This window comes from Carcharhinus amblyrhynchos, chromosome 15 (genome assembly GCF_965287045.1).
Source record: "Carcharhinus amblyrhynchos chromosome 15, sCarAmb.v2.hapA, whole genome shotgun sequence".
Classification (NCBI taxonomy): domain Eukaryota; kingdom Metazoa; phylum Chordata; class Chondrichthyes; order Carcharhiniformes; family Carcharhinidae; genus Carcharhinus; species Carcharhinus amblyrhynchos.
This window is the reverse complement of record NC_137338.1, coordinates 29,533,827-29,549,988: the sequence shown is the minus strand read 5'-3', so window position 1 is coordinate 29,549,988 and position 16,162 is coordinate 29,533,827. Positions and strand designations below refer to the sequence as shown.

The 16,162-nt window shown below is 37.9% G+C and overlaps 1 protein-coding gene across 15 annotated transcripts in view; it reads left to right on the top strand.

Annotated features, from left to right (window-relative positions):
• LOC145353196 (adapter SH3BGRL-like) overlaps positions 1-16,162 on the top strand; it is a 41,763-nt gene that overhangs the window by 23,717 nt on the left and 1,884 nt on the right. Inside the window, exons 4-11 of one of the 15 annotated variants that reach the window (XM_080203692.1) lie at positions 1,578-1,640; positions 6,098-6,193; positions 7,632-7,703; positions 11,744-11,773; positions 12,186-12,215; positions 12,477-12,503; positions 14,507-14,539; positions 15,011-15,076. In XM_080203692.1, the coding sequence (XP_080059818.1) occupies positions 1,578-1,640; positions 6,098-6,193; positions 7,632-7,703; positions 11,744-11,773; positions 12,186-12,215; positions 12,477-12,503; positions 14,507-14,539; positions 15,011-15,031 (372 nt within the window). In that variant the 3' untranslated portion in view covers positions 15,032-15,076. Of the gene's footprint in view, positions 1-1,577; positions 1,641-6,097; positions 6,194-7,631; positions 7,725-11,743; positions 11,774-12,185; positions 12,216-12,476; positions 12,504-14,506; positions 14,540-15,010; positions 15,077-16,162 lie in introns of all 15 variants that reach the window. The other 14 variants (XM_080203691.1, XM_080203702.1, XM_080203701.1 and 11 more) reach the window with 14 other exon arrangements.

The window sequence follows — 16,162 nt, the reverse complement described above, 5'->3', positions numbered from 1 at the left end:
CAAAAGCTGGCAAGGGTGATTAATTTGATCTGGGGCATGGCTAGTTTTGTGGGCTGGATTGGCTTCCAGAGTGATTTTTTTTAAAACTAGTGCAAAAAAGCTCCAGATGAAGTTTACATTTGAGATTTAGTGATCCTTCTGTGCTGATTTGACCCATTTTAAGCAAATAGTGCTAAAATAAAACCTCAAGGAAACTCCCAATCCAAAGACTTTAAATCAATTTTTTTTTAAAGAATTATGCTTTCTTTAACTTGTAAAGGATTTTTGTGCTTTCCTACCTTTGGGGCAACCTACTCCCTGGCCATAAACAAGTGAAAAGTTAATCTGTTGTATGGTTAGAGCAAGGCAAAAAAGGGGGCAAATATTATTTTAATTTATAAAATGAAATAAATTTTATTTATAAAATTGAGAGTAGACACAACAGAATGATGTCCAGATTTTTGCGATAAAATTGTCATTCCCTTTACACATGACACCAGAAACTGGAAATCTAGCATACTGTACCATTCTGGTTTTTTTTCTCTCAAAAATGAAGACCAAATTTTTATTTTTGCCTCTCTAATTTGCAGAGGGAAAAGACTTTGCTTCCCCTTATCCTTTGTCCCATGCATTTTTTGTGCTCATCATCGTGAGATGAGAGGGCCAGGAGAAGGAACACTATTTTAGTTTTATGAATGTGGTGTCAGTAACAACTACTTCCAGTTGGGTACAGGATGGTTGGATGCAAAAATAAGCTTTCCCGATCTCTGCCTCAAGGCCAGTCTCAGGAAAAAGGCCATCATCTCGGCACCAGTATGATTCTTTTCTGTTTGGGACACCAGTCATTCTTGTGACCTGCCTGAGTGAGATTGCCAGCAAAGTGCCACTTTATACCCTGTGACAACCATCAGAAACATCAGTTGAAATTATCCAATACCTTTCACACGATAGTGGGCGTAAGGTCATTTTCATCCCTTAGTCTGAATTGCATGTGAGCCTAGATTCAAGAACTGAGAATAATACTATCTTCACAAGGCCTAATTTCCCTAAATATGCTATTTTAATCAATTTCTTTAATATAATAACTAGAAAGAATGTTAGGAATTAACTCGGGTCAAAACGTTGGATTGCATGTTGCAAGCTCAGTACGTTGCTGTTAATATGAAAATACATTCTCATAAGTATTGTTACATGTAAGATAGGTAAATGATTTCTATAATGTCATGTCAATTTGTTTTTCTTTGTTTTCATGTTTGACTTGAACATTCTTATTTCAGATCCAGTGTATTGGAGGAATTGGGATATACAGTGCTAATGTAGATAATTTATATGTGGGTTTCCCACTGATATGCTTAATATTTATTGGTTTAATCTAAAACTTGAGGGGCAACTTCAGAAAAGTTGGTTTCCAAACCTCTTGAAAACTTGATTCTTAATGGATAATGGTCAACAATCAAACTTACTGAGCATCGGTTTTGTCATTTTTATTACACTGAATCTGAGGTGGAAAAATTTACTGAAATCTTCTGCTCTTGCGTGCTAATGAAATAGTTTATATATAATTCAGAGTTTCCTTTGTTTATTTTGCTCTGCTACAGGAAGCACATCAGGCTGCAATCATCCAAAACGGCGAAGTTCCAGAAAGTGATAAAGGAGACTTAGTAATTAAGCATAGAATTTATTTCGCTTTTATGTTTTCTGTCTTGCTCCACTTCCTCATTTGAACTAACACTTATCCAGCCGTCAGTGTGTTTCTTTGGTGCTTTTGAAGCATGCAATGCTGATCGTTTTCTGGTTGGAACCCTGTTTAGCAGCTGCATAATTGCTTCTTGGTTGGCACGTATTAATGGGACAGAGTCTGAATCTGCTTAGGGTATGTTTTACAACTAGCAACTGTGTGGGACAATAGGAGGATTAAAATGGTGGCTTTGTTTGAACTGTAAACTTGTCCAACTGAAGCAATGTTTGTAGCCCGAGAGTCTCCAGTTTTCACAAGTTTCCGTTTTCTCTCGATATTTATAGTCCTGTTGTTATCAGTATTGCAGAGGTGATCTGTTACACTCAAGATTGGCCTGTTTAGATACAGGGTGAGGCCAGAGGACTGTAGAATTCCACACGCTCTTTCAAACAAAGGCTATAACGTTTGAAGAAGAGCCCCGCAACCACCAGCGAGTCAGTTTAACCTCTTGTGATGGGAAAGCCTCTAGAAACAATAATCCAACACAAAATTAACAGTTGCTTTGCCAAGTACGCATTAATTAATGAAGCCAACCTGAATTTGTTGAGAGTAAATTATGTCCAACTAATTTGCTTTTTTGATGAGGCAATAAAAAGAGTTGATGAAGACAATGTGGTTGATGTAGGAACATAGAAGCAGGCTTAGGCCATTCAGTCCTTCAAGCCTGTTCCACCATTCAATAAAATTGTGAATGATCTGGTCTCAATTCCACTTTACAGTCTGCCCCCATAAACCTTGACTGTCTTGTGCATCAGAAATCTAACTGTGCCTTAAATAAATTCAGAGAACAAGCCTCCACTGTCTCCTGGGGAAGATAATTCCACATCTCTTTATCTCAGTCTTAAAATGGAGATATCTTTTTCTTAAACTTTAAACTATGTTTCCAACCAACCCTCCCAAAGAGAAACCTCCTGTCTGTATCCACCCAATCAAGTCCCCTCAGGACCTTACAAGTTTCCATAAGACCATCTCTCATTCTTCTAAACGCCAATGGATATAGGCCCAATCCACCCAACCATTCCTTGTAAGTCCTTCAGACCAGGAAAGAATCAATTGATCCTTTCTATGAGCTTCTGTTTAAGGAATGGTGTCAAAAACTGTAGACAGTATTCCAGATGTGACCTCATCAAACCTCTGTACAGCTGCAGTAAAAATTCCATACTTTTACATTCCATCCCACTTGCATCCATTTGCCGTCTTAATCAATTGCTAGATGTGCAAGTTAACTTTTTCTCACTCTTACCAGAACACCCAGATCTCTCTCCCACTAAGTTCTGCAATTTTTGACATCTGGGCAGCATTTGATTAAGTGTGGTGGAGTCATACTAGCATACAAAGGAAGGTGGTTATGGTTGTTGGAGGTCAATCATTTCATTCCCAGATATCTTGGGGTAATGTTCTGGGCCCAGCATCTTCAGCTGCTTCATCAGTAACATTCCTTCCATCATAAGATCAGAAGCTGAGATGTTTATTGTTCAATATTGAACACTGATTACTTGGATGCTGAAGCAATTTGTGTCCTATGCAGCAAGACATGGACAACGTTCAGTCTTGGGCTGACAGTTGGCAAGTAGTATTCATGCCACACAAGTGCCAAGTAGTGGCCATCTCCAATAAGTGAGAGTCCAGCCAACATCCTCAGTCATTCAGTAACACTAAGTCACTGAATCCCCCACTATCGACATCCTGGGAATTTTGACCAGAAACTGAACTGGGCTATATTGACCATTCAGTTGATACAAGAGCAGTTGAGAGGCTGGTAATTTTGCAAAGAGTAACTCATCTGCAAATATATCGTTTCTTAGGTAGGGAAGCCAAAACTGCGACAATACTCCAGGTGTAGTCTCACCAAGGCCCAACGTGACTGCAGTAAGACATCTCTACTTCTGAACTCTCATCCTCTTGCAATGAAGACCATCATATCATTTGCCTGCCTAATTGCTTGCTGCACCTCCTCTCCACTTTCATTGACTGGTGTGCAAGTCATCCAGGTCCCTTTGCACATCCACTTTTCCCAATATATTACATTTAAATAATACTCATCCTTCCTGTTTTTCACACCAGAATGTATAACTTCACATTTAGTCATGTTGTACTGCATCTGCCATGATCTCTGCCACCTAGAAGTGCAAGGACAGTATGTGCATGGGAACAAAACTACCTGCAAGTTCCCCTCCAAGCTACACACCATCCTGATTTGGAACTATATCACTGTTTTTCGCTGTCAACTGGGTCAATATCCTTCTACAACAGTGATAAATTTAGAAGAGAGAGTCTGATGGAATTGCGGGCACATAGCAGATGAAATTTAATGAAGTTCTTCTTTCTGGTGGGAAGAACAAAGAGGAACAACATAAATAAAAATGTGCAATTCTAAAAAGAATGCAGGAACACAGGGAGGTACATGTGCACGAATTATTGAAGGTGGCAAGGCAGGTTGAGAAAGTGGCTAATAAAGCATGCAGGATCCTAGACTTTGTAAATGGGGGCATAGCATGCAAGAACGTGGGGGTCTGTATAAAACATTACTCAGGTTGAGGCTGAAGCATTTGCCCAGTTCTGGGCACCAAGTTTTAGGAAACGCAAGAGATTCATGAGATGGCTTCAGGGATGAGAATTCAGTTACTTGAATAGGTTTGAGTAGCTGGTGCTGTTCTCCTTAGAGAAGAGAAGATTAAGAGGGGTGCTTAAAATAAGAGTGAGGACGACAGTAACTGACTAGATGGACTGATGAATTGGACAGGTAAATGGTAATTAAATTTAATGCCAGGAAGTGATGGAAGAATGAGGGTTGGCAATAAAGATAAACTACTAATTTAAAAGGGGTGTTGGAACAGAGAGATGATAGAAGGACAGGTTGATAAAGTCACTAAAAAGGAAAAGGTATGTGAGATCTTTAATTAAGAGTTGATCACTATTGATCTTTGGTATTAGAAAAAGTGAAATGGTTGGAAGAGAAAGTTATGCTGATCCTTCAACTGGTTTCATCTCGAACTCTGACCACTTCATTTTCAGAAAGATATAAAGAGGGTGCAGTTGAAGTGTAACCTACAACCTGGGATGTGGGACTTCAGTTAAATGGAGGGACTAGAGAAGCTGGAATTGTTTTTTGGAGCAGAGGATAATTTATTGGGGTGTTCAGATTTGTGAAGGAGAAATTGTTTTCACTCGTGTATGTCACCAGAGGACACTGATTTAAAATAATGGGCAAAAAAAAGAGGAAACTTTATCATACACAATGGGCAATAAATGCTGGCCAGCCAGTGATGTCCATGTTTCATAATTGAATTTAATAAAGTTCTGATCTGGAACACACTACCCAAAAGCATATTGCAAGCAATTTCAGTAGTAACTTTCAGAAGGGGACTTGATTGAACAGGAGAAACTTACAGGTCTGTGGGGAAAGATTAGGGTAATGTTACTAATTGTCTTGTTCTTTCCAAAGGATTTCTTTAGCACAATATGCTGAATGCTTCAGAGGTACAAGATTCTATTTCTGGAATTTTCCAGCCATTCCCTCCAGTGGGGTCTTCCGGTCTGGCCGATGGTGAACCCCTGCTGAGGCATTGAGGGGGATGGTTTTATACAACAGGAAATCCCGTTGATAGCAGCAACTCTGCTGGTCAGTGGGATGCCTCCACTGCCACGAAACACACCCCGGGGCGCTGAAAGTCCTGTCCTACAATTGCCTCAATAGTTTTTCCTTTAACATTAAACACAGATGATTTGATGCAGATGTTTAAAATTAAGCAGGAATACTGTAGACGGATTGGATCCCTTCCACTGATTGGGGTATTTAACATAGGAATGCATTATCAGAGATAAAATATTAAATGTGGAAGGATTCAGGAGATACAACGTGAAAAATCTTTTAACACTGGAATCTGAGGCTGTGGATACACTCCAAGAAACAATGTCAACTTTTAATATGGATGATTGAAGGAAAGGGAAGTAAAGGAATTTGGAAACAGCAGGCACATTGGATTAAGACTATTGCTTATACTAAGGATAAATACCAACACAGGGAAGTTCAGGGATCAGCTTGTTCCAGGTGCAATTTTTAGTAAGGAAAGGCTGGGAAATTAAGGAGGCCTGTGTATTTGGGAAAGAAACTGAATTTAGTTGAATCATAATTCCATATTTCTTTTATAGTATGATCAGTGATAACCTGTAAAAACCTAATCTTAATTACTCTAATCACAGGCATTTGTAAAAACTGGAATACAGAAAAACCAGGTTGCAATGTGCATTTTTTTTATGTCTCTAATTATTTTTAGCTTGGTTAACAGACAAGAATGTTGCCTCTGTCTCAATTATTTGTCTGCGACATCTTCGCATGATGCAACTGTTTTCCCTCATCTCAATTTTTCACTTTGGTAGGGCAGTGAGAAGCATTTACATATAGCTGCGGAAGATCAGCCTGAAGAAGCTATTGAAATGTTGCATAATCATTTTGAACAGTCAACAGATATAAATGTAATTATGTATCCGCTTGCATTGCTTTTTGTGTGTGTGTGTGGTGTATGGTTTGTGAGTGCTTTTTTTACTCTCTAATTCTGTTTTGTTTAACTCTGATCTATAATTGTGTGTGTGGGTGGAAGTCATCAAGTCCTAGTTCAAAGAAAATTGAAAATAATTCATTTGATTTTTTTTGATGTAAGGAGGTTCAAGCCACAATGGATGTCTCATAGACAAACAATACATTTTAACACCTTTATTCAATAATTTGTCGCAATGAGAGAGTGCTCTTTGAGAGCAAGAATAAATGAAGTGAAGGATTGTGGAAAATTTAGTTCCACATTAACACAGTTCAATGTTAAAGTATTATACTGGATAGTTAGATTCTCATCTCAACATTTTGTGGTCTGCAAAATAATTGTACAGTGTGGTATTTTGTATAATAGCTTGAATTGCTTCAGGTATTTTATAACTTAAATTCTTTGTAACTGGCATCTTTTGATAGAACTTCATTTGCAGACCTCTAATGCAGACCATAACATTTATTTTAAAAAGTGTATTTTCTGCTGTTGAATTATACTGTTTCTATCACTTTTTTAATGCCATTTGAAAGTGAAATATATGTATACGATCATACATATACAGTAACTTCAAGGCTGTAATTTCAGTTTGGGAGTTCAGTTTTTTTAACTCGAGTCATATTTAATTCCCTTAATAAAATGACTATGTGATAACCATTCCTGAATATCAATTCTATTAGCTTGCAGTGTTTTTGTCAAACTCCTTCATAACTTTGAGAAACAAAAATGAAATGTACTGGAGCACTTGAGTGACCCAGGATGCATCTGTTGAAAGAAGACAAGTTGATGTCACCCACTTACATCATAGCACCTGTAGACCATTTAGTCCCCATAGCCTATTTTGCCATTCAGTGAGCTTATGGCTGATGTGCACATGCTTCGTACCTTTGTGGTTGACAGAAATCTATTGACCTCAGATTTAAATGTAACAATTGCTCCAGCATTGGTTATCTTTTTAGTGGGAAAGAAGTAATGGCATGAGAAAAGAAAGTAATAGGATGAGATTTTGTTTACTCCTTACATCAAAGGAAGAGATGACATGCTTTCATGTTAATATCACTTCTGCCATTTAACTGTCACACATTTTCCCACTCAACTGCTTCAGATTTTCTTTTGTGTGTACATCAGTTTTCTTTCATTTCTGTTTTATTCCTTTTTGAATGGTGTTTGTTGGTAATGGTTTCCAAATCTGATTAAACGTCAGCATGTCTACTTACTCTTCAGATCTTGCTGAGTGTTTATAGTATTCCCAGTTTTGTTTCAACCTCCTGACTTTTACAATTCTCTTTTTTTTTGCCCAAGCTTCTAGAATTTGGTAATTTTATTTTTCTTGTGGACTTTGCTTTCCTTTTGAATATTGATGTTGGTGTGTGCAGGAAAACATTGGTGAGAATGAAGCTGAGAAACATGAAGAATCTGTTCATCAAACAGTTGAACCAGAGGAGGCTGTAAGAGAATTTCACACACCTGTAAACGGTCCTATTTTTTCCATTTGAGTGGCTTAACCATTTCATTCTCAATGTTAATCTTCACTTCAAATAATTTCAATTAACAAGGCAAACTAATAATCCACAGGTCACTTAACCGTCTAATAATCAACTTAATTACAACAGGTCAGTTGATTAAATTTGGCATTTTATATAGAGTTGGGAAGGAAGCTTGAACATTGATTTTTAATTTTAAAGTTGGTGTAGGATTTGCAAGGTGGCTTTGAGAAGATGGTGTTATAGAAATTGTCCTTTCTGTAATCAGGAATGTAAACATCCTGAAAATAGTATTTTGGGTAAATTGTACTTCTGGTACGTGATGTTTTTGATGTTATGTTGCACCTGGTGTTGCGAACATGGTTTATTGATAAATGTATTGGACTTGCCAAAGTTGTTTTTGACTTCTCCGATCTGCAGTTGGTGTCACTCAATCTCCATTGTTCAAAATGCGTAGATAATTTTGGAGCATGCTTGGAATTATATTGTTGAGTTGATTGTTATAGCATGGCAGCTTTACTTTCCTGCTCCTTAAATCAAATGAAGAGGTAATAAGAACCCAAACATAGCATTCGGAAATATCATTGGTTATGGTGGTCTGTTCCTCCTTGTTTTGCTTCTATCAACACCCCAAGAAAAGACCAGCATCATTGCATGCCAACGAAAGGAAGATCTCTCTCCAATAAAATCACTGAGTGCGAATATTTAACCAGATGAATATGTTAATCTGTTTTAAAGTTAGACTTCTAGAATCAAGACAATCATAGTATGTGGTGTAGAGAAGTGCCACAATAGTGGTAGTTTGTCAGTTTCCATTATACAATACAGTGCCTCAAACCTGGTAGTCCAAAAGCTGGAGTTGTCTGAAAACCAGATGTTGTTAGAATGTGTCCTTTCATTGGTGCGGTGCGATGCCTGACAAGCTAGCCTCTTCACCACTTGAAGTGCCAGTCTATTCCCATGCTCCAAGCAGCCCCTTATCTTACCCAACCCAACTTGACCTGAACCAAACCATGCATAACCTGAAATTCCACGATACCTGGATCCCAAGGTTTTGAGACACTGTACCAGTATCAAAGACTTGCTGTGTCTGCCATATTGCATTGTTTACAGAGAACTCGTATTAACTCTTACCTTTTCGGATCATGTGGAATGAATACTTTACCATTTTGGGCACATGAATAATGCATTACATTAACTAACATGTTTATTTTGTAGTGTTCATCTAATTTCTACCCTCTACTCAAACACATCTGCTTCTACACTTCTAACATATTTTGAAACTTCTTGTTATTGTAATAAAATACGCATGTTTTCTATTTTAATTTTTTTGTACTTTCCAATTTTTTTCATTAAAGAGATTAGCTTTGAAGGTGAATGTGGGGTGGGGGAGTGGGGGTTGCTGTGTAGCTTGTACTGCAGCATTTAGAGAATCATACATGCAGAAGGGGCCCTTTAGCCCATCAAGTCTGCACCAACACATGAGAAACATCTGACCTCTCAACTAATCCCATTTACCAGCATTTGGCCCATAGCCTTGAATGTTATGACATGTCAGGTACTTTGTAGAAGATGTGAGACAACTGATCTTTACCCAGATAACACATTTCAGACTGTCACCCCCTCTGGGTAAAAAGGTTTTTATTCGCATTCCCCCTCAACCTCTTGCTCCTCACCTTGAACCTATGTCCCCTCATGATTGATCCTTCAACTCAGGGGAGCAGCTGCTCCTTATGCACTCTGTCAATGTCCGTCATAATCTTGTACACCTCAATCAACATAAGAACATAAGAAATAGGAGCAGGAGTAGGCCATCTAGCCCTTCGAGCCTGCACCACCATTCAATAAGATCATGGCTGATCTGAAGTGGATCAGTTCCACTTTCCCGCTTTCTTCCCATAACCATTAATTCCCTTGTCTATCAAAAACCTATCTACCCGTGATTTAAATATATTTAGTGAGGTAGCCTCCACCACTTTAACGGGCAGAGAATTCCAGAGGTTCACCACCCTTTGAGTGAAGAAGTTCCTCCTTAACTCCTCCTCAATCAAGTTGCCCCTCAGTCTTCTCTGCTCCATCGAAAACAGCCCAAGCCTATCCAACCTCTTCGTAGCTTAAATAGTCCATCACAAGCAGCATTCTGGTGAATCACCTCTGCATCCCTCCAGTCCCCTGTCACATCCTTCCTATAATGTGGTGACCAGACTGAACACAGTTCTCTAGCTGTGGCCTCATCAAAGTTCTATACAATTCCAACATGACTTTTCTACTTTATCAGTCAAGGCATAGGTTACATATGACTCTTTCACCACCTTATTAACATGAGATCTTTGGATAAACACGCCAAGATCCCTTTGTTCCACAGAACTTCCTGATACTTCGTCATTCATTGAATACTTCCTTGTCAAATTACTCCTTCCAAATGCATCACCTCTTTTCAGACTTAAATTCCATCAGCCAATTATCTGCTCGCTTGACCATCCTATCTGTATATTCTTGTAACACCTCACTGTTAACCACCCAGCCATTTTTTGTGCCATCCACAAACTTACTAATCCAGCCCCCACATAGTCATCAATGTTGTTTATATAAATGATGAATAATAGGGGACCCAGCATAGATCCCTGTAGCACACCACTGACACTAGTTTCCAGTCATTTCTGTCATCACACTCCGTCTCCTACAACTGAGTTAATTTTGAATCCGCTTTATCAAGTTATCCTGTATCCTGTTTATATTTGCCTTCTTTGTAAGTCTCCCATATGGGACCTCGTCAAAGGCTTTGTTGAAATCCAAATCAACTGTATCAACTGCACTACTCTCACCTAAACACCTGGTCACTTCCTCAAAAAATTAAATCGAATTTGTTGGGCATGATCTTCCTCTGACGAAGCCATGCTGACTATCTCCGATCAAGCCTTCGCTGTCCAAGTGCTCTCCTTCACAATTTTCTCCAATAGCTTCCTTCTCACTGACGTAAGACTCACTGGTCTGTAGTTCCTTGGCTTATCTCTACAACCTTTCTTAAATTTGTCAAACAACAGCTTGCATTTATGTAAAAACATTTTCAGATGCTTTATGGAGAGAAAAGTAAAGATTATAGACATAAGGAGAGATGACCATGTTGATTGTTGAAAAGGTGGACTTTAATTAAGCTCTTAAAGGTGGAGAGAGGAGAAGTGTTGGTGGAGTGGGGAGGAGCAGAGGGAAAATGTTGGAGTGAGTTCCACAAAGGTGAGTTCAAGACGTCAACCAGTTCCCCACAGGAAATACCTGCCTTGTAGATGGGAGTGGGTTATAAGAACATAAGAAATAGGAGCAGGAGTAGGCCATCCAGCCCTTCGAGCCTGTCCCGCCATTCAATAAGATCATGGCTGATCTATTGTGGCTCAGTTCCACATTCCCGCCCTCTCCCCATAACCCTTAATCCCCTCGCTTATTAAAAACCCATCAACCCGCGTCTTAAAAATATTTAGCGAGGCAGCCTCCACCACTTCAATGGGCAGAGAATTCCAGAGATTCACCACCCTTTCAGTGAAGAAGTTCCTCCTCAACTCCGTTCTAAACCACCCACCCTTTATCTTGAGGCTGTGCCCCCTAGTCCTACTGTCCTTTATGAGCGGGAAGAGTCTCTCCACCTCTCTCCTATCCATCCTATTCATCATCTTATATGTCTCAATGAGATCTCCCCTCATTCTTCTAAACTCTAACGAGTACAAGCCTAGTTTATTCAGCCTCTCCTCATAGCTCAACCCCCTCAACTCTGGTATCAGCCTAGTAAACCTCCTTTGCACTCCCTCCAACCACTAACTACTTTAAACATGTTCTTTGTTCATAGATACTCTAAGATCAAATGTCAGGGGGAATGGGCTCTTTCTGTTCAATATAATAATCATATCTGCCTCAAGTGAGGCTGTAGTATTGGTTTAATTACCTGAATACAGAAGTTTGCCAGCCTCCAACTCTTCTTCTGTCTCATCTGTTTATTTTCATAACTTTGCCAGGCAAAGGAAGAGGAGCAGCCAGAATCAGAGGTTGGACCTATAGTATTTTTTTCTAAGGATTTACTGGAATAATTTATAAACGTGTACGATGGTGTAATACATTTGACAAGAGGAAAATGTATTGGGAGTGTTTCTCCCTTCTGATGTTTGGGTCAAGTTGGGAGATTTTTTTTAAAAAAGTCTTTTATTATTCTTCTCTTCTCCCAACCACATTCCTGTGGACTCTGCTCCAACACCAACACATGCATCTGGCCTTGTTGACCTAGTCTAAGGAAATAATGTTGACAGAGGAAAAATAATAATTAGATAAATGGAGTAGATGCTGAGTCATAATCGGAGAGTTATTGCAGGTGATGGTTATTTGAGGCTGTGTAATTTTACACTTAACCTGCAATGCTTTTCTTGATTTTTGTCTCTTGTGCTTTTATTTATAATTTGCTAGGAAAAAGAAGAAGCGGAGCCAGTAACAGAGGTTCGATCAATAGTTTCCATAGGCATCTCAAAACTTTTAGTTCAAAAATTAATTACCATATAATCTTGTGTAACAATTCTAGTTTTCCTGCATGTTCTGGCATTTCAGATACAAACTGCTTGAAGGTGTTCTCATTAGATTTAGACAGATTACGTATCTTTTTGTCCCTTTCTCATTATAACTAACCAATATATTTCACACTTCTGTTTGTAATTGTCCAGCTCTTTTTTTTCCTTTTTATAATGTCCTTTCCTTGTTTAGGATGAAGAAGAGCAGCCTGTAACTGAGGTAGATAATCTGTTCCAATGATTCATTGGTCTTTGTCATCTCATGCTCATTAATCACCCTCTTTTATAGCATTTCCATCTCATTGTCATATTTTGCATTGATCAATTGTTGACCTTATGAACTGGAATAGACTGTTACCAGAAAACATCTAGGCTGTCGAGAAATTTGGTGTATTTATAGGATTGTACCATGTTCTAATTACAAGTGTCTTAAACATAAGGAAAATTATGATTACTTATTTAAGGAAAAGAATATTTGTAATCAGCTGCCTGACAATCATATTGTTCCATGGATTCATTTTCAAGTACACGTTTAAAAACACTATTTGTACAGACTGTTAACGAATACACCGCTGCCTCAGTGCTAGGGGCCCAGGTTTGTTTCCTGGCTTGGGTCACTGTTTGTGTAGAGTCTGCACATTCTCCCCGTGTCTGTGTGGGTTTCCTCCAGGTGCTCCAGTTTCCTCCCATAATCCAAAAAACATGCTGGTTAGGTGCAATGGCCATACTAAATTCTCCCTCGGTGTACTCGAACAAGCACCAGTGTGTGGCGACTAGGGGAATTTCACAGTAACTTCATTGCAGTGTTAATGTAAGCTTGCCTACTTGTAACCCTCATGAATAAAAAAAAAAACTTGAGCATTAATGATGGGTTATACCTACCATAATGACTACGCTTCATGGTGTTGTCTGTTGCTAAAGTTTAAAAAAAGTAGGCGAGAAATTGAGAAATTGGAAAGTATGTAGCAGGTGTTAACCTTGATTTTTAGATTGCATCAGGAATAGACTACCACAATGTGTCTTCAACACTTAAGGATACATGGAGGACTAATAGAATATTTTATTTTTGGCTGAGGAGGAAGGATGTTTATTTCCGTCTTGAAGAGTTATTGAACATATCAACAATGAGTTAAGTAACAAGTCATTAATTACAAAGGAAAATCCTTTGAAAATGTCCATCATCAACTCCTTTTATCTCAGCTGAAGCCCAGCAAGTTCCTAAAATGGAGTGAGAATGGAATGAGAAATAAAATTTAAGATCCTTTGATTCTACAACCATACTTGTTACTCCATGCAAACTAGCAATGATTGAGGTTTGATTTCAGCTGCTCTCAGGCAGTTGGCAGTTATGGTTTTGGGCTAGCCAGTAAGGCCCATGAAAGTCTGCATCAACAAAGAGCATGTTCAGATTCTACTCCAGTGCCTGTCTTAGTTGAATAATATCAACCTCCATTAGCAAGAGACATGCATGAATAATCACCACAGAAGAAAAGATTCTAGTCAGTTTGGAACCATACCCAAGCAAACAGTTTGCATCATGAGAGGGGAAGAATTGGCTGAAGAAAATATATTTTAAAATATTAAACTCAAAAGTATGAGTATCTTACTTTCCTATTGCACTAAAGAAAGCTGCACCCCCGTAAGTGTTCCTTACCACTAAACTTGGATAGAAATGATTGGTTTTACAATTCTGGGATAGCTAGGGATTTCGTGCTGTTGATTATTGCATAATGTTTTCCACATTTTCAGCTTACAAATTTAATGAGCTGATGGCATGACTGAATGCTAAATATCCCTCTGCATAATGCTCTTGAAAATGAAAACATGAGCAATTGCCAATAATTCAGTCAGTGAAAAAATAAATTTAAACAATTGAACATTGCAAACACACACCCATGCTCAGTCCTCCTCCCTGTTTGCAACATGGAAACATTGAACATGCTTTTGGGGGGAGAAAAACAGACGGAAGGATGTGTTTAAGGTATCAGTCTCTTCCTTATGAGAATATTTGCAACTTCCGTATTCTAACCACATTATTTCATTTTGCTACAATTAACCACATTCATTTTTTCCTTTTGCTACAGTTCCATCCATTATTATTCTTCACCTGTTGAATTCTTCTTTGGTTCTGTTGTGAGATATTTTCTTTTTTCCTTTTCATTAAGTTATATCCCTCCTTTTTTTGTCTCCTTCCACACCCACTCTTTTTTTTAATATGTTTAGGAAGAGGATGAAGAAGAACCTGTGACTGAGGAGGTACTAATATAAGAGCTGTTAATATATGAGGAGTCTCTTTCTCATTATGCTTAAGAGTGGCTATAAATATATCTAAATAACCTAATTTGACGACCTGATTTTTCACTAAAATATTTTCCACGTAAATTGAATAATTATTAGTTGATGACAAGTGGAAATTTCATTAACTTTGAAAATAGTTTGATAACTTGGAGTTACCTTAAATTCAGAAAGATTCACAAATTCTTTTTGTTTTAAAAAACTCATTTTAAAATCTTTGCAGGAAAGAGTGTGTAGATTTTTTAATTGGAAGATCATTAGTTATAAAAATGTTGGAAACTTTGCCTAAACATGCAAGTGACAAATAATACGCATGGATTGTGTTGGTAACCAAGCTCTCCTGTGTTGCTGTTTTATGTTCCACTAATTTCCTACAATCTGTATGCTTGTGCTCATTCTTCCTTTTCTTTTTCTTTATTTTCTATTGATTAGGATGAAGTGGATGAATCTTAAAAAAATGATTTTGCTTTTATATGATTTAATCTACCAGGGTTTAAGGTAATGAGAGAGAATGTCCAGTTGGCCACCTAATTCCAATATTCAAACTAAGCATGCAGAATTGATGACTTGGCTGTTGACACTGAGACATTACTAGCCTCAGTGGGTAGTATGTCACTTTTGACTATAACATGATTAGCGCTCTGACTTGTTTTATGTGTTGTTATTGACTAATCTTCCCGTGCATCCCTCCATTTGAAGAGTTCGGTTTGATTCTGAAGGTTGTACTGTAGATGAGCTATTTACATTAAGTTGCATCCTATCATCAGAGCAAGTCTGCTGGAATGGAGTGCTTGGAACTGACAGACAGCTGTTTGGCTTTCAGTCTATTTCTGTTTATTTAATATCACTTTGTATTTTAAGAATCCCTAAGAATGTAAAGCTTTAAATTGGGTCTTGCTCAGAGTGTTACCCTTGTATTGCTTATTATGCCTGCACTCAGCTGGCTGAAGTTTGTACATTAGCTTAAAAAAAAATGTATTTGTAAAATGTTCTTTTCTAAGTTTATTTTCCAAGGTTTCAGGTGAATGGCTGTAGGTTTTTGACACAATAATGAAACTTTGTTTTTTAGTCACTTTATCTGCTTTGTTAATTTTGTCTTGAGAAACTATCACTATTGACTTGTAACTTAAGTCCTTTGCCTTTTAGTTACATATCATTCAATATCACTTTTTATTACCATAAGCCAAAACTCTTGTTATGTTTTACCATGAAAAATGGCAGTATTTAAACTCTGTCACCACAAGGAAGTTAAAATTGATGATATAAAACATTCTCAAGTTTTCCTTGTTTGAGATGCAACTTCTCAAGAATTTTATTTTTTACTTCCAACTTTGAAGGCACTGCCTTTGTCTAATACCAGGGAGGAACTTTGTATTTGGATTGGAACATCTGGTCAGAGGATGTTGCCTCCTTTCTATCTTTTCCACTACACCTTAACACAAGCAGTTTGTCAGTTAGGCTGGATACTTAAATGTGAACTCTTAAAAATGTCCACAATTATTGCTTGTTATATAAAACAACAAAAATAATTTTTATACCTTGAACTGTTCTCTGTTAAAATAAATGTTGAATTCCAGTTCGCTG